At 41.4% G+C, this 19,420-nt stretch overlaps 1 protein-coding gene across 2 annotated transcripts in view; it reads left to right on the top strand.

The window, feature by feature from the left end:
* Positions 1 to 19,420, top strand: part of METTL24 (methyltransferase like 24) — an 81,029-nt gene that overhangs the window by 35,862 nt on the left and 25,747 nt on the right. For both annotated transcript variants that reach the window (XM_053381666.1, XM_053381667.1), the window contains exons 3-4: positions 8,299 to 8,438; positions 12,167 to 12,395. In XM_053381666.1, the coding sequence (XP_053237641.1) occupies positions 8,299 to 8,438; positions 12,167 to 12,395 (369 nt within the window). The remainder of the gene's footprint in view (positions 1 to 8,298; positions 8,439 to 12,166; positions 12,396 to 19,420) is intronic.

Raw genomic sequence — 19,420 nt, 5'->3', positions numbered from 1 at the left:
CTCTCCCCTGAATACCCCTGCATTCCCCCAAAATCTGTCCTGAAAGCTTGACCCTTTGGAGCAGATTTGGGAGGTGCAGGAGGGTTTCAGGGGTAGAAGAAGGAAGTCCTTTTGCACAAATGGAAATTTATTGAGTATTTGGGTGGACATCATTGTATGCCTGAATAGGGTCCCTTCGAATTAAAAGTCGGATGTACCACTGCTCTATCCAGGTAACCAGCATTGTGCTATATGACATCAAATCCCCTTGGTGGGGAAAAATGTATTCTTGGATCTCAGAAGTTTAGTATAATCTCCTGGATTGCATTCCATTTCATGCAAATTTCAGAACAAATGAAGACTTTCTCACAGATGGCAGCTGTAGACCCCTCCTAACCTCTTGTTATATGACTCTGGTTAATCTTCGTCTTTATGAAATTCTGTTCATTTGGTATAGCTCTTCCACAATAACTTAAGCAAAGGATCTAAACCACAAGGGTGTTGGGGGTTTTTGCTCCCAAAGACTGTAGCCCAAAGGTAAAGTTCAAAAAATTGTACTGGTTTCATTTTCTTTTCTTTTTAAACAAAAATAATTCTGTTTCATCTTGTTTATGGGTGGATAAATACACCCATTTTAACAAACAAACAAAAATACTTTTGAAGTAGTCTATGGACTGCCTCTTTCTTCCTTAACATTTTAAGATCTTTAGAGCAGCTCCATGAGGCAAAAAATATATATTTTTAAGTTGCTCCCAGGAAATGACCATACATCAAAATGTGCAGTCTTTTCTCGGGGAGTTGAATGAAGAAAAAGATGGCAACTCCCACAGGTACATGGGGCAGCCATCCTTTTCGCAATACAATTCCCCACTGAACAATATGATGTCTTTGAACAATGTTTCAACAGATAATTTTTACTGCATGCAGTTGCTCTAAACAGCTTAAAACATTTAAAGGAAGAAAGAGGCAGCCCTCGACTGTCTTGTAAGTGCAGGACCCATGTGTGGGTTGGTTTGTTGACTATGCGACTTAATTTGCAGAACTACATTCTGATATGTGCACAGGACCTGGGGTGGAGGGCGAAAGGTTCACCCTCAAATGCAGAGTGAACTGGAATCCTCCCTAAAGCTAGCATCAGTTGTCAATATTAGTTCCAGATCAGCGTTCAAAACGCCCATTGTTCCAGGCGTGTTTTGCGACAAGGAATTTCATTAGCACGATCAGTTTCGGAGGTCTGACCACAGTGCTGCGCCTAAGATTTCAGATTAAAACTGCAGAGTGGAAGCAAAGGAGGACCTTTTTCTGCTTCCCCACTTCCAGTTACTCTCTGAAGACTGGAGAAGAGACCCTCTTAAGAATATTAGGGGGGTGGTTAGGGGAAGCATAGCTTTATTTTTTGCAGTCTTCAGATGAAGAAGTCTTCAGATGGGCCCGGTCTTATTCAACATCTTTATCAACGACTTGGATGATGGACTCAAGGGCATCCTGATCAAATTTGCAGATGACACCAAACTGGGAGGGGTGGCTAACACCCCAGAGGACAGGATCACACCTCAAAACGACCTTGACAAATTAGAGAACTGGGCCAAAACAAACAAGATGAATTTTAACAGGGAGAAATGTAAAGTATTGCACTTGGGCAAAAAAAATGAGAGGCACAAATACAAGATGGGTGACACCTGGCTTGAGAGCAGTACATGTGAAAAGGATCTAGGAGTCTTGGTTGACCACAAACTTGACATGAGCCAACAGTGTGACGCGGCAGCTAAAAAAGCCAATGCAATTCGGGGCTGCATCAATAGGAGTATAGCATCTAGATCAAGGGAAGTAATAGTGCCACTGTATTCTGCTCTGGTCAGACCTCACCTGGAGTACTGTGTCCAGTTCTGGGCACCACAGTTCAAGAAGGACACTGACAAACTGGAACGTGTCCAGAGGAGGGCAACCAAAATGGTCAAAGGCCTGGAAACAATGCCTTATGAGGAACGGCTAAGGGAGCTGGGCATGTTTAGCCTGGAGAAGAGGAGGTTAAGGGGTGATATGATAGCCATGTTCAAATATATAAAAGGATGTCACATAGAGGAGGGAGAAAGGTTGTTTTCTGCTGCTCCAGAGAAGCGGACACGGAGCAATGGTTCCAAAGTACAAGAAAGAAGATTCCACCTAAACATTAGGAAGAACTTCCTGACAGTTAGAGCTGTTCGACAGTGGAATTTGCTGCCAAGGAGTGTGGTGGAGTCTCCTTCTTTGGAGGTCTTTAAGCAGAGGCTTGACAACCATATGTCAGGAGTGCTCTGATGGTGTTTCCTGCTTGGCAGGGGGTTGGACTCGATGGCCCTTGTGGTCTCTTCCAACTCTATGATTCTATGATTCTTTGATTCTATGACTAGACCATGTGAAAAATGAACATAATATTTTAGCTACGGTTCATTCATTTCCAGCTTTGTATTCTTGTTATTAAAAAAAGTGCGCTTAGACCGTCCATTGTTGTGCCCATAACCTAGGTTTAAGGTGCCATTTAACTCCTGGCTTTCATATCACAGTTTCTAACACTGTTCCAGATTCCTGTTAAAAGAGAGGATATGTTCTGACTTTTATAACTCTCCTTCACTGAAGAGGAATAGTGAAGGGTATTTACCACTCCTGCAAGGTGAATATTTCAGGTCAGCTTCCCAGATTGCAATTTTCATTAACAGAAGTGCTCATGCAAATCACTTCTGTGAGCAGAGCAGAACCACAGTGTGAGAAGATATTTCAGTATCTGCTGTAACACATGAGTCAAAAGCACCTAGAATTGTGCATGAACCTTGCATTATTACAGTTTGACATCATGATCCTGTGCAAGTTTACACAGTAGTAAGCCACACTGAGTTCAGGGGGACTCCCTTCCAAGTGTACCTCGTCTCTGTCACCCAAATGACTTGTGGGACCACATATTGGAAGTGTACATCTAATGTGCATCTGAATGGTAGTCTGAAAGCCATTTTCCTAACTCCTTTCCCCCCCCCCCAGTACTATTGCTTTGTCTCTAGGAAGAGCAATGAATGTTACATGATGGATGTACATTCCCTTGAGAAAACATTTCCCCATGAAATGCTCCCAAGCATGAAGACAATGACTTTGTCCTAGGCATGTGCCACTCAACCTGTCAAAGGACAGCTTTGTTTTTTAAGTGAATGCTTACAAACTGGTGTGCACTTCATGGTGAGAAATCTCTGAAACTGCAACATGCATGTCATTTATGCTGCATTGCACCCTGACTCTTTTTTGCAGTGCCCTTTTTCTGTGGTTTGACTGGGCATTGCTTTTATGCCTTTATGGAACTATTTGCCCTGTGCTGAGGTTCTAAGCTACAGAATCCTTACAGCAGAGACCTGGCTTACCTGAGGGTCCTTTCAGCAGTCAAGGCCTTGAATACCTGAAGTGACGTGTGATACCAAACCGTTCCATATTATCTTTACCCTGGTTTTTTTTTGGGGGGGTTGAGATATTAAATACTTGTATAATACTTTGTTTCCTGCATTTGTTGTCTACGTAGGAAAACCTTCCTGTTAGGAAAAGTATGCAATGGTGATATAACTGCCGTTGCCACCGTGGGGACTGAGGATAAACCTGAGTTGGAAAGAGACCATTTCCCTCCACTCATAACCTGAAAAGTGCAGACTTCTTCCAGCACTGGTATTGTTCTCCATTCCAGGAAAAAAAACCACACACATAAAAAGTGGCACCCAGATGAAACAAAACAGAAACACATCCTGCATTTGAAAATCAAATAACTGCATTTGAAAGGAGAGCAATGAAACAACACCTGTGAGGTCTGAAGGTGGAAATGCAACCTAGCTTTTGACTAGAGTGACGGAGTGAAGTAGCTTCACTGCGCAGCAAGCCAGCCCTTTGCCGCACTCAAGGATGTAATAAAATGTGGCAGAATCTGCTAGGCTTCACTACCTGGGTCAAAACCTACAAGCGCATCAATTTGTAGAGAATTTATAGTTGCTGGCATAGCAATCAAGACTTTTAAGTTTGGGGAATGAATGCCTCAACTCCTCCAGGCAGGCATAAATTAAAATGGAGAAGGAAGAGGAATCCGCATTCTCTTTTTGCCAGATGCTGCAGAATTCCCACCTAACAATGAACGTTAGGCGTTCTGCAGTTTTATTTCATGGTTTCAGCAAGCTATCTTTTCTCTCTTACTATCATTCTGGTGGGCTCTTTTAATGCCTTTATTCATGACTGCTTTTAGTGAGGGTGTAATATGAGTATGGGGCTCTTACATAACCACTAAGCCCCTCCACTGGATCCAGATCTCCCTCTGCGAAGACTCTGGCTCCCTCCTGGGCTCAGTCATGTTTTTGGGGTCCCAATTCCTATAGCTCTGATTCCCTGAGCTCCTCCCATTCTGCCTCAGAATCTGACCAACACCTCCATGGGACTCATGACATCTACAAGGACTATTACCATTTCAACTGCTTGCTATGATCAGGGACCAGTTCGCTCGTCGTGCTGGTGAACATTGCTGGGAGATCAAGGAAAGTAGAGGAATTCTTGTTCTTACCAGAGATTAGGAGGCAGTGCTGGAGAAAGGGGCACTTCTGTCAGCCTCATGCAAGCATATAGTTGTTAGCATCTCTTGCTTATATCAGCAACCCAATGAGGCAAGGCTAACTAGTTAGCAATCACATGCTTTCATGGTGCTGGCTGTGGCACCCCCTGCCTCCGCCCCAGCACCCAATAATTTCTTATAAAGATTTAAATTGCCCTGCTAAAATACCCACCAGTTCCTTCATCAGTGAGCCCTGCTAGCAATGTTAACAGAACTCTTATTAATTTTACTTCAGTTTAATGTGTTAAGCAGTCTCCCACTCCCATATTTAAAACAAGTGCTTACTACATTTATGGAAGGGTAGAGGAAGGAAAGTCAGATCCTTACAATAAAAATCATAAAAATCTTGTGGGAATGAAGAACGGAGGAGTGAGAAATAACCACAGTAGCATCCAGCCCTTCCAGTGTTAATTCTCCCAGTATAACACATTCATAAAGTTTAATATTCGCTAATCATGTTTGTTCAGTTTGCTCATTAGGAAGGATTAGTTAGCATCTGCTTTAGTCAAGGCAGACTCCTGATTTTCATTTTTGCTTCTTTAATTCAACTTCCATTTGCATGGGTAGGATTTTTATAGATTTTTTTCCCCAGTCTTGGAAAGTCTGAAGGGATTTTCGTATAAGCAAGACAGTGCGTGTTCTGTGTCAGGATGAATGGATCAGTCTCTTTCCTGCCTGTGATCATGCCATCCCATTTCTGTGCTAATCTGTAACTTTAAAGAGAAAATAATATGAAAATTTGCATTTAGATATATATTTAAAATTTTAATATGTTTTAATCTCATTTGTAAACATTTTTTATCCTAAAATATGCTTTTTTAGGATACATTTTTTGAGTCAAGGACTGCATACACACCATACATTTAAAGCATATTTCCTGCACTCAAAGGAATCCTAGGAACTCTAGTTTACCCCTCATAGAGTTCCAGTTACCAGCACCCTTAACAAACTACATACAGTTCCCGATGCTTTGGGCAACCAAGCAGTTTGTTATGGTAGCAGGCCAAGAAAATTGAGTGCAAAGATAAAGATACTGTATATTACAGCAGTTAAAGACAAGTACATATAAATATATTTTTATCCCAGGAAGCCAGCAATATCCACCCCTCAGCCTGCATCAATATCAGATAAAAAGCCCTGATAACCTTCTCTGTGCTACAGGAGGGCACAGTTGTGTGGGAAGTAATGTGGTTTAAATGTATGGTGTATACGCAGCCAAGAATAATAACACAAAAGTCAGAGGGGTACGAAATCCAAAAGACAACTCAGTTTCAAACTGCACAGTTGTCCAGGATTGTATCAATTAGCATTGGAATCAAATTCTTCAAGAACCTTCATAGTTCTATGTGTCTTAGATATTACTCTGTAAACATGGAAATGTGTCCCCTCCCATTAGAAAATTTCTAGTCCTTAGAGAGTGGTTTGAGAGAGGCCTTTCTATCTCAGTGTTGCTTCCAGTCACTGATCAAACAGGCTTTGTAGATTTTAATAGAATGCAAAATCCCACAAATCCTGTTTGCTGAATAGGTTTTGCAGGTTTTTGTAATATATTAAGAGGTGGTGAAAGTGGAACTATCACTCTTTCAAACTTCTTCCATTTCTTTGCAGAAACGGCCTCTAGCATCCTGGCTTGTGAAATCTCAAAGCCAGCCAGGAGCAGCTGAGCAGGACTTTTATTTATTGGGGTGTTATAATTCTGTCCCCTGAATGAGCTTCCTGTTTCTCGTCAGGAACAGCCTAGGCACTCCAAACAGAAATATATAAATTAAATGAAAACGGGATATAAATACATTGAAATAAATAAAATAAGTGAAAACCGTTATGGTAGGAAATCAAATGTTTGTGTGTGTGTGTGTGTAGAATTTATTCAGATTGCAGAATCTGGAGTATTATGTTACAGAGCTTGGATCTTTGGACTACAGAGTATGAGCAACCTTGCCTTGTGGGACCTTGTGGAATTCTGAGGCAAGATTTCTTTTGCTTCTCATGTGTGCATAGCTGGGCAATCGTTAGTTTGACTCCTTCTGTAGGAAATAATCCTGTTGTGAGTTCTAGACAGGATTATTACAGTGCATTCTTACTTTATATAGAATGTGTTCAGCAAAGAGCTGAACATATAATTAATTCTCATTTTCTCCAGTGGGATTTATTTAAGCACATCCACTGAAAAAGAATGAATGGATTTAAACATATGGGTATTCAAATGAGCAGGGATTTAAGCCCCACAGGAGGGTAGGGAGGCGGGTGGGAGAGAGAGAGATTTTTTTTATCAGAGACTTTATATTGGCTTGACTCTTGCTTTGCATGCCTGTAGGACAACCTCCATTTAAGAAAATCGTATTATTTTACCATATGTATAGCCTCTCTTTCAAAATGACTTTCTTTACTACACACAAAAACAAATGCAACCACGGAAAATGTGACGATATCAAAACTAACAGCAGGCAGGGGGGGAACAGCCTATAAAAGAGCAGGAAAATACATTTTTATATCACGGGCTGGATTCGTTAAAAGGCCTAAGAAATGGAAAAGGAGTTCACCAGGCACCAAAGAGATAACAAAATAAGCAAGCATTAAGCAATGCCCATCACCAGGAGCATGCGCTTTGCTGAGGGGTCACAACTGAGAAGGCCCAGCACACACATGCTGTATAACACATCCTTTTTGAACACCCCAATGTTTTACTTTGAGAAAGGTGGCTAGTGACCTTCCTCACAGCGAGCCACCAGGAGACAGAATGGCTGCAGCATCAGGACAGGAGGAGGGCACGTTGTATGGCATGCACGAGTGACTTCAGCATGTTGCAGTGTGTGTGAACCCCCAAAATTGTACTGGTGTGGGTAGGCAAGAACCCACAGAACGGCGTGTGCAGTGGGGCGGGGATTGTTACATCTGGCAAGCTGAAATGATTGTGCATTTTGTTCATAATGGCACAACATTGAGTTCCACCCCAGTATTGTTCCCGGAAATGGACTGGGAGATGGTGTAGCTATTTAAGCACTGGTGTGATACGATCTCAGCACTTGGTCTCTGTTAATAGCTGCATTGGGACTTACTGTGGTTTCCATACAGTTTTTGAAGGCAGCCCCCGCATACAGTAATCTAACTTGGAAGCAGCTACAACGGTCCCTGTGGCCAGGCTGTGTCCATTCAAAAGGGGTTGTACCCACTGGGGCAGCCTCAGTTGGTTTAAGGCTCCCTGTGCCAAAGAGGCCCCTTGATGTTCTAGTGGGGAGGCTAGATCCCAATAGATACAGATTTCAGACCTGTAGGGCAAGTAACCTAAAGTTAAGAGTGGGAGTTAGGTCGTTACTATTATTTAAATAATGTTAAATGCGGAATCGAATCCAAGGCTTGAAGGATAAAAATAAATGGTCTTTTGTAGTCCAGGGAGCTGTTTTTGGTGAAATGCATCTGGCACATAATATTCACTGGAATTCAATTATTTGCCTTTTAATGTTTGCTTTGCTCTTCTCACCGTCTGACTTCTTTCGATCTGGCACATCCTTCTTTTAGCAAAGCAAACAAACAAGAGATAAGCAAACAATAAATTAAGCCTGGCTGCCTTTCCCTCACCCCACTTTGTCAGTCACATAACTGTTGAACAATTTCCTGTAAGACATTCCCTCATCCTCCCTTCTCCCTGCTCAAACAAAATGTGAGATGTGTAGAAAGATTGTAACACAGAATGAAATCGACATTTGTTATTTTAACAGATTTCATGTGATCATATGAGCATGAACAACCTGCCAGGAAACCCCAACAGCTCAAGGAGGCCATGGTCAATATGCTTGGATGACCGATTCAGTTTAGTTCATCAAATCAAAAGAAAGCAGTGCCGTCTGTATTCACTGGGGTAAGTCTCCCTTTTGAGTGGGGGGAACCATTTATGTTATTCATGATTAATTAACATTCTTAAGGGGCCCTTTTCAGAGAGATCCAAGTTGACTTACAGAAATATAAGGTATCCAAAATTTAAAACAAAGCAACCGAAGCAACAATTCATTTAGTACTAAAACCACCCCAGCTGCATTACAAAATAACAAAAACAACACTGGTGCAAAAGCAGCGTTAAAAACAGCCCATCACATAGCACCAAATACCTGGGGGTACATGAAAAAATTAACTTGTTGCTGAAAAGATAGCAGTGTCAGCGCCAGGCAGGTGTCACTGGGGAGAGCATTCCATAAGTGGGGAGCCACAACCAAAAAGCCCCCTCTCCCTTGTTGCTACCCTCTGAACCTCTCTTGGAGGTGGCATACAGAGGAGGGCCTCAGGTGCTGATCTTCAAGCACAGGTAGACATGGTGGGGGAAATTCAAATGAAGCAATCATGAATGGCATGCTCTTCACACAATCTGCTAGACTATCTTATGCTTATCTTGTTCCAGGATATATGTGTTTTTTTTCTTTAAAAAAAACAACACCATTGCAATATTAATTGGAAGAATGTGGGCTGAAGTGGCCGACTTTTTCAAAAAATAAAAAAGTCATGCAAATGTGTATTCAGAGGTATTTGCACCACTCAGGCACAGTCTGGTGCATATCCATTTTGCAACAAGACGCCTATGGATCTAGGCAATTCAATTGACACTGTGTACTTTCAAAAAGCTTTTGATGAAGTGGTTGATAGGGAACCACAAATGGGGAGAGGCTGTTGCACTCATGTCCTGCTTAGGGGCTTTCCATAGGCATTTGGTTGGGCACTGTGAGAATAGGATGCTGGACTAGGTAGGCCTTTACTCTGAGACAACAGGTCTATTCTTACCTCCTTATGATTTCACATAGATTATGTAGAAATAATTCAATCGAGTCAGTTTTAAACTTCATGTTGAATTTTGTCACCTTACTTCAAAGAACATTATTGCCTCCATATCTATCTTCCATTAAGAATGCCTTCTGCTAACCTAAGAAAAGCAAGCGCACAATGAGACCTTTGAAAAAATGTTTTGCTGCATAAATAAAATATTTAAAAAATGGAAACTAAACCAGTCCCTTCTGCTGGAATATATAAGCACTGAAGATTTTCCCCTAAAGCACAGAATGAAAATAAGAAACGAACTCTAGTAACGTTCAAATAAATTAAGTGTGCACGCGTGTGTTTGCAATTCTTGAGGAATTACATAGCAATCAATTCTAATTCCTTGTGACTCCAATCCAATTACAATCTTTCAGTAACATTGGCACTTAATTCTGCTCTTTGGTGTATGATTGCACAGAGAAGCAATCTTGTTCAGAATGAGACAAAATCTCCTTGAAATACACTTCTTATCTAATGAATTTCTATTTATGAAAGAGGAAATGAAGACCAGCTGGTTTCTTCCCAGAGGATGACTAGAGAGAGAACAAATGTTTTTGAGTATATAAAGGACAGCCCTATGAAAAATACGTATTGCATGAAACATTGAGAGGAATGAAGTTATTGTCTGTGCATTTGTGAGATGAAAAGCAGAAGCATTTCATATGAACATGATGGAGCAGAGCTCAAATCCTCTGGAGGCTGCCCATTTTAGATTATTTTCTTGCTACTCCATCCATTGGGAGGCACGTGACACTCTGTTGTGTACAGAGGGCAATGTTACTGGCTGGCTGGGATATGGCAAAATGCATCAATGAATTTGAATGATCATTTTTAAATTGGCTTAGTATAGAAAGCACTGTTTGAATTTATTAAAGAGATTAATGCTCTATCTGAAAGTGTGTTGTTGTTTTTTTTAAAAAAAACCACAGACTCACAAAAGGTTTTACCAGGTTTCAGCATTCTGAAGTGTTTAACTGTGCACACAATAGTTAAGCATTTTTAAATTGACAGTCAGCAATGAATGTAAGACAGCTTTCATTTTACATTTTCCTCTAGCTACTGAACACTCATGAGGCTGGATCCAGACTAAGGCTGCAATCCTAACCCCACTTTCTGGGAAGTAAGCTCCATTGAATTCAACAAGACTTACTTCTGAGTAGACATGGTTAGAATTGTGCTGTTAGCTGCATGTAATCCCCATTATGACTTGACTTAAACTCCATTGATTTCAGAGGAAGCTAGGTGTAACTAATGAACACTAGGTGGAAACAGGATGCTCAACTTTTCTTCTAGGTTCCCATCTGCCTCCATTTCCAGAAATCAGAGCAGCATGAAAATCTGTGTGTAGCCCACAGAAGAGCATTGTGTATGACCTTAAGCCATACAACATTTCTTATGTTATCATGATATGTAGAGACGTGCCAACATGCAGTAGTCAGTCACAGTTCAGCTTATGTGTGGAGGGCCCTGTGGTTTATAATGTGCTTAACACTATTGATTTATGCTAAAGGAAATGTAGCCATGGGTCTTTGGTGCCATCTCCTGTTCCCTATTTTCCCACCTGAAATTGCCCCAGTTACTACTGGTTCCAAAGGTGCTTCTTTACTACAAACTGTTCTGAGGCCCGGTGGGGTGGGGTGAGTATGGAGTTAATGAGCAACTGGTTTTTAGACCTCAGTCTGAACTGGGAGTGTGAAACCAGATGGGGGCCCCACAGCTACTTTCCCTTCAAAATAAAGGAAGCAGCACTAAGCATGCTCTTAAAAAAATTGTGATTAATATAATGTGACGTTTAGCCCTGAGAATGCCCTGAGTTTAATTCATCTTGCAGTGTTTGAACAAACTCATACATGCACCTTCACCCCTTGATAGCAGGAGAATTAACAGGTGACAAGCATGTGCCAACATGCCATTAACACCTGACATGTTACAGATATGTTTCACTACAAAATGGCTTTCAACTGAGTAAGTTGACAAGTTTAGCTGACAGCCATTGAATGAAGTTACATCATACAATGCACATGCACATCCGAACTGGAGACATTGGACCTAACCATAGTCTTTCATATCTTAGTTTCATCCGGATTAGAGCATCTGCATGGGAAGGTTGCTTTGAAGAGGTTGGAAGCTTCAGCTGCTCCAGAATGCATCATACAGACTTCTGGACAGATGTGTTCTGAGCACATCATTCTAGTTTTGCTTCAACTATGCTGTCTGCTAAGTTCCTTATGAGCCCAATTAAACATACCGTATCCATTGGTCATATCCATTAAGGCCTGAAATAATTTGTAACCAGGGTTTCTTAAGGTCTCCAAACTTGCATATAAACTTGCCTAGGTGCTTCAGTCAACTACTAATACCCTGCTGACTGCCCCTTCCCACCACTGTCTGAAGTATAACATGCAGGAGCGCAACAGGGTCATTTTGAGTGTAACACTTCAAAATGTGGAATGCCCTCTCTAAACAAATCCTTGTATCTTCTACCTCACTGTTGGCTTTTCACTTTTCAGGAAAACTTCTGGACTGATTAGAATTAGGCTGACAAATCATGCAGTGACTGCTTTTCATTAGTCTATTATTATTATTATTACTGTTTTTATTTACGTATTTTCTGAAAATTGTGGTACTGTAAGCTCTCTCTAGTGCTTCCGCACACCTACCAAGAATTAGTGTTTTCTACCTTACGTCCTTCAGGGATAGGTGAGCTAAAATGTTAATAGCAGTGATCCTTCAGATTTTGTTTTTATTTCAAGTAACAATACCTCTTCTGTTTGCTCTGGGAAGACTGGGCAGTGACAACAACCAGTTTGAGATCAGCATGGCCAATAGTGGATGTGAGGTGCATCGCTTTGACCCCAGTATCAAACTGGCACATATTCAGAAAGGACAGCGCCTCTGGTACCATCGCCTGTCCATTGACTGGAGGGATCCAAATCCAATGATCGCGGCTCATAAGCTTCATACCAACACCAAGAAACTTGGCACTGTATTAAATGACTTTGGACACCACAAGGTAAGACTCCACTTACTGTTCATATAGCTTTTTGAATTACTGGGGGCTTTCATTGTGTTCATAAAGCTTAGCCATTAGAGCCTAAACTCCATTTATATAAGCAACGCAGAGAACGCCCATAATATCAGGATAGTCAGATGTTTAGATAATTCGGAATGTTTTTCTACATTGACATAGAACTACACTAACATGTATTTAGGTAGTCATGGTGTGAGTAATCAAGCTTTTACTGTGGATATTTGAGGATTGGAGGGACACAAATGGGGGAAGAAATCGTGATTTAAAATTGATAGTCAAACACCCCCACAATTTTTATATCACCCTCACTTCTTAAGATCATATTTCTCTCCCTTTCTGCCCCATCAGTACTGTAATGTACATCTTACAATATTTGCAACTTTTATTCTTTACCGGCTCTGAAAATGTAGCAATGAGCAGAATTGTACAGTGATCCTAAGTGCAGAATTTAAAGAAATGGGAAAACATTTCCAGCTATAATTGGAGCAGAAGAGATTATAAAGGGATTGTTGATGTTCAGAGGGTCACTATTTTCTCCCTGTTAGTGACACCAGTAGCAAAAACATCCTGGCTTGAAATGGAGTGCAGCTTTTTTTTAGTGTTTTTTAATGGACTTGCCTGACCTCCTTTTAGGGAACTGTGAATGCAGTAGAAGCTTTCCACTAACTTTTTGCCAATGCATACTTCAAAAAGTTCATGACATTTTCAGCTAGCATACTTTCAAGTTTCAGCTGTCCTTGAGAGTGTGCAGGGAATGAATTAGATTGCTAATATATCTTGATGCCTGCAGGTAGTGCTGTATGCTTTTTGGTTCCTTTTTAAGACATGGGCAGACTTGGCTGAGGACACCACCTCCAGGGCTTGCAGAGCAAGGCTGTGAAACATAAAGCATCATTGCAAAGTGCAATGTGCTATTTTCTGGGGGATTAACACTTCTGAAATAGCTAAAAATCGAAAATGAACTTTTTTTTTTACCATTGAATCACATTATGAATCTGTCTTGGGACCAGATAATAGTTAACCACAGAGAGAAATGGTCCCTTTTGGTAGCACTTACATTTGGTGGGTGGGTGTACTTCAGGTGGCTGCTGTTTGCTGGTTTTTGAACTTTGGATTCTTATTTTTTATTGTTCGTTATTATCATTTGTCACTGATACATTATTATGTTGCGTGTATTCTTGAGCTCTTTCAAAAAGGTAGGGTATAATTTATTTTTAAGAGGTGTATTAAAAATGTCATTCTGATTATTAGTATTAGTATTTTATTTTAATCCCACACATCTGACTGGGTTGCCCCAGCCACTCTGGGCAGCATTTCTGAATGCTCCTTTGTTTCTAAGGGAATTTCTCAACACACCAAATTGTATCCATCTAAGTCATTCTCTGAGTAGACCCACTGAAACCCACTGGACTTAAGTGAGTTGTGTCCATTGAGTCTGTTACTGCGTTGGAGTCATCCCATTTTGTTTGGTTGTGCTCTCTAATGCTGCATCTCATATCTGCTGCGATTCTAGCCATTCTCTTTGAAAATATACCTCTTTTCCAGGTATATTTAATTCTCCGTTTGGACTGTAATATTTTGTTGCTATGAAATAATGCCCCTTGTCAACAATGCCAATGTCTGTCTCTCTTTTCAAACTAGAATGACTGGAGTTTGTAAAGACTGGGAAAGCCTCTAAAAAGAGCCATACCTTTCAGTGGTGTCCAAACTTTTTTCAAAGAGGGCCAGATTTAAAGGGCCGTGAGGGCCGACCAAGGGGCCGACCAAAGTTGCAGACTTTTTTTTTTAGGATTGAAGTTGTTCAGGTTGAAGTTAACTGCCACAGGGGCTGGATTAAACTGACCGGCGGGCCGGATTAGGCCCCCGAAATGGACTTTGGACATGCCTGCTTATGTGGAACTTTAGAGGTCTCTATACTGGAACATAGGGATAAACAATAGGAGAAGACTATCTACTTAAAACCCTAGTTTTGAGCAGCCAGAACTAGACAAGGCAGCAGGGCCATCTTAAGACATTTTGCTGCCTGAGGCAGACAAGATTACGCCTCCCCTCATTCCTTGCACAGAAGCCAGCGAGACTGGGAGTTTGACACGAGCAGTGGGACAGCATCCTCCACTACATCTGAAGGCTATCTTAGGGAGTGCAGAGCACACACAGCTCCATCCCGTCTCTGCCCCCTAGCATTTGCTGCTTGAGGTGACTGTCTCAATATGTCTCATGATGGGGCCACCCCTGCAGGATGACAGAACAAAGGAGATGGAAGCCAGCCAAGTGAACACTGCATCTTGTCCTGTAGAAGGCTTATATTCACAGTGTGTTTTGTTGTTTTTTGTCTGGGGTGGTTACTTAGGGAGAATTAGAACTGTGTTGCTTCCAATTAATGAGAATTTCTTGTTTACAGAATGAAACACACAGTTTGTTTACACTGCTTTCTCTGTTCTTGAGAAAAGGCTGGGGGAATTAAGGTTGCGTTGGGTATTGCAGAGAGGCTCCCCAAAGCTCCTTATCAATTAAAGAGTGCATCAGAGTAAATACTGACAGTACAATCCCAGACATGTCTACTAAGTAAGTCCCACCGAATTCAATAGGATTTACTTCTTTGTAAGTGTTTATATAATTGCCGCCTGGGCTTTTCATCTGCCTATATGTCTATCATGTTCCCCCTGAGAACAAATTGATGCCAGAACTTTCCAGCACATATTAATTAGAGGTCTCTTCTCCCCTGCATTCTTCATTCACTTTGTTCATTCACTTTCTTAGGATAATTCTAGAAGGACCTTTCAGTGCCCTTTCCGCAGCTCTTGTTTTGGGAGGGGGGGGGGGAATCAGGCATGGCACCAGCATCTTTTTAAAAATTACTCCTTGCCTTTTCCTCCTTCCATTTTTCCACTAACGTGAAACCATGGAGGTTTTGGGAAGATCCAGTCCCAGGGCACAATCCAAACCTGTGGATGTTCTTTGGGCTTCTTTGCATATTTACCATAGCAGTGTTGGTGGGTGTGCTTTGACATAGTAACATTCCTGGTGACTGTTCTATTATCTAATACCACATCTCCTTTTTCCAGTTGCTACAATCCAAGCCATTCCCATTGAAATTAAAAATCAGATTTGGTTCCTGAATTAAAAAGAACATGTCCCATAATACTGCCTGCATTATGCCTTAGTAGCTCCTGCTTAATTTTTCCACATCTGACCTCCACAACAGATCACGGGGAGTCATTCATGCAGATTTTTCTACTAATTTCTGATTCTTTCTATAAATTGTATTTTCTCTCAGGTCTGCTTCTATGGCAGCTCTTTGAGTTTGCAATGAGTTGTCTCTTGAGTGTTCTTTTGGAAATATTTGTCTACATATTCATGTGGTTGACATAAAAAAGAGCACCCCTACTACTTTGGAAGTTAAAGTGTGGCTGTGTTCATACAATCACACATCTGCTTATTAAACTGAAACGTGCATGAATATTTTGCCTCTGCACACAGGCTATTCCCCCATGGAGTTTCTGATTAGCCATAGTATTAGTTTCCTATTTTGTCCAAATCAGGAAATTCATGATGTCAGCTTTGGAACCAGCGAATATATTAAACCATGGTTTAAAGTGAAGAAAATGACAAATTGTGGTTAATGAGATACTTCCTTGTTTTATCACGATTTGTGCAGAAGTGAAAAGCAACAGGAGTCTCTCTCTCTCTGTGTTTGTTTGTTGTTTTTTTTTTTTGTGTGTGTGTGTGTAGGGGGAGAAAGAGCGTATGCAAAAGGATTATACCTATCTTGGCTTAAACAGAACGATTGCCCAAGGCAGCTTTGTATGTTGGGTGTCCACGTTTCACTTGCATATCAGGCATTTCTTTTTGGCTTTAACTCACTATCTCCCTTCTCCTTCAGCCATGTGCCTGTGACTTACATTTCTAATGATCCAGCAGAATCTAAACATCGTCAGTCATGGCAGCAATTTGCAGCTTTGGAGGATGTTTCATTCTCCATAAATCTGTTTGTGCCCTTGGGCCAAGGCACTGGAGAAATAGCCTGGGATCACAAAATAATGAAGATATATCTATCTGGAACCCCTCAACAATGATTTATTATCCTTTTAGGAAAGCCTCCCCTCCATGTAATAATTTGAGGATCCCCCTGGCATTAGCTCTGCCATATGTATACATTGCTGGTGGCAGAACAGTTATTGTTGGGATAGGGCCAAATTATACAATGTGCTGAGTTTTAAATAGAAAACAAAATGTACTCATGGAGGGTGCTACTGAAGCACAAAATGTGCAGCGGAGAGGCTTCTTAACCCTTTCCCTTACTGCAGTGAAACACCCTGAAATATACTCGGAGTCGAGAGTGGATTTCATGCTCTTTATCCAGCTCATAGTGGTGAGGAGGAATGGACGTTCCCCCAGAATGTCTGCTTTATATACATTATTTACACAATGGGCCCCACGTGATTGGCTAATTCCGGGATTCACCTATAGGCCAATCAGGTTGCAGATTCACTTCCACCTGGAGCTGGATTGGGTGGCTCCTGTGGACCAATCAGACTGCTGCATTCTGAATCCTATTGTTCTAGGACCAATCAGACTGCTGCCTTTTGGATCCTATTCAACTCAGTACATAACACAACCCAAACTTCTTTCACTTAGTTGAGGGGTGAGCTACAACTCTCTTTCCTGCTATGGGTGAAAAACCCAACTTGGAGGAATTTTAACAGAAAACTGGCAATAGGGATGGGTTAAGACCCTCTTCCTCTGCAGCTCTGAGGCTTGTTTTTTTTAAAAAAAGCCATGGGGGCAGGGCAAGATCCTCTTATGGGAAAACTAGGACATAGTTCTGTCAAGATTACAAACTCACCTAAACATCCAAATCCATGGTCCAGTCTTTGTACTGTTACTGTATCACAGTGAGGCAATTGCTGTCATTTTATTTTGATGAATGATGTATGCTGTGTGCAATCCTCTGAAAGTTTCATCAAGCTCCTCCCTCATTTCAACAGGTAAACAAGCCACAAAGTGGCTGACCTAGTAGAGAGGGAGCTGGTGGCACTGTGGTCTAAACCACTGAGCCTCTTGGGCTTGCTGATCAGCGGTTCGAATGTGCACGGTGGGGTGAGCTCCGGTTGCTTTGTCCCAGCTTTTGCCAACCTAGCAGTTTGAAAGCACACCAGTGCAAGTAGATTAATAGGTACTGCTGCAGCGGAAAGGTAAACAGTGTTTCTGTGCGCTCTGGCTTCTGTCACGCCAAAAACGGTTTAGTCATACTGGCCACATGACCCAGAAAGCTGTCTGCGGACAAACACCAACTCCCTTGGCCTGAAAGCGAGATGAGTGCCACACCCCATAGTTACCTTTGACTGGACTTAGCCGTCCAGAGGTCCTTTACCTTCTTTACCATTACAACCGAAAGGGGTGAGCATGGGGACCTAGGTGCCACCCATGTGACCTAAGCACCACCCACATGACCTCCTAGGCACCCCACCAGGTCCTGTTTCCACCAGCCTCCACTGAATGGGGGAGTAGGTTGGGAAAACTACACACAACTCAGTATCACTTGCAATTGGCTCTGAGGCTGTGTTCACACTCCTGCTTACTCCAGTGCACTCCCACTGCTGGTTTCGGTAAACACAATATTACCCACAATCCTTTATCTATCCTGTCCTTTCTTATGAAATGCTGTGTTTCCTTCCAAAACAACTTTAATTGGAATTGAAGAAAATAAAAATTTAGCTGGTAATATGTATGCACCTTACTCTCAGAGGTCGGGAGTGGGACTGTGTACTTTAAAGGCAATCCTAAGGGGAACATATCATGAAAATCTGAATTTGCAAAGCAGTAAAAATAATTTTGCCCTGTTTTGTTCTACTTATGCCAAACATGGAGTAGTACACTGAGGACCTGTCCTATAACTGGTAGAAATCTCGTTGCTTTATGCACACCACCCACCTGTTTCTGAGGTTTCATCAGCCTGGCATTGCTCACACTTTCAAGCAGATCTTCTGTGCCTTAAAGACTAGGAATTTGCTAAGGTACTGGAGAGTTTCTTCCAGCCAGCACAGACAGTATTGGGCTAATGTAAGCTGAGAGCCCATTTTCATGGCTGCTTTGTGGTAGCTGCTATTCTTGCTACAGCAAGTCACTGCTACTGTGAGCACAGATGTAGAAATACTCATTTATGTACATTTGTTGCACCAACATTTGTGTACACCCAGATGTCTGTACATTGATCTTCAACAGATCAATGCAAAGTGGCTGCTCTTCTAGGAAGGCCATACAGCAGATTGTGTGACACTCAGTATGCGGTATTCTGTGCCTAACACCAATTTCAGTGCTTGAAAAATGCATATAGTCCTGAATCAGAGATACAAAATAAAAGCAATTATTATATTTTATGGGGTTGGCTTCTGGAAGTGGAAATTTCTTGAAGCAGAATTTATTGAGCTTTTTGAGTTCTTGGATAAGGGAAGCAGGGATTATTATGGAGCTTGAGGATAGATGTTCATTCATTTATATATTTGCTCATATGTCTATTATTTAATGCATTCCTATACCACTGTTCAGATAAAAATTGAATAGCAGTAAAATCAGCATGAGAGAAATGAAATAGATTTGTACTAAAGCCAAACACTTCAAAGTTTCCATTGAAACTTAAACTGTTTTAATTTTAAAAGCCTGGGAGAACAAAAATGTCTTGGACTTGTGCCAAAAATATAGCATAGTAGGTGCCAGGCAAGCCTCTTTGGAGAGGGAATTCTACAAACAGGACACCACCACCAAGAAGGCTCTTCCTCCAGTTTCCAGATGCCATCTAAGTTGATGGGGGACCCTGGAGGGCCTTGGAATAGGAGCAGTTTTATATGGGATTAGGCATTCCTTCTGGTACCTGTGAGAGTAGAAGCACCAGGAGATGGAGAAAAATAACCATGAGAAAATAAAAGGAATGTTCAGATATGGATCTTCAACTTCTGACAGCCAGAAGACCTGTTCAACATTGCATTGGGTTTCTAAAATCATTATTT

Source organism: Podarcis raffonei, chromosome 3 (assembly GCF_027172205.1).
Source record: "Podarcis raffonei isolate rPodRaf1 chromosome 3, rPodRaf1.pri, whole genome shotgun sequence".
In the NCBI taxonomy this organism is placed as follows: Eukaryota; Metazoa; Chordata; class Lepidosauria; order Squamata; family Lacertidae; genus Podarcis; species Podarcis raffonei.
Note: the sequence above shows the minus strand (reverse complement) of the source record. Positions and strands in the feature narration are given on the sequence as shown.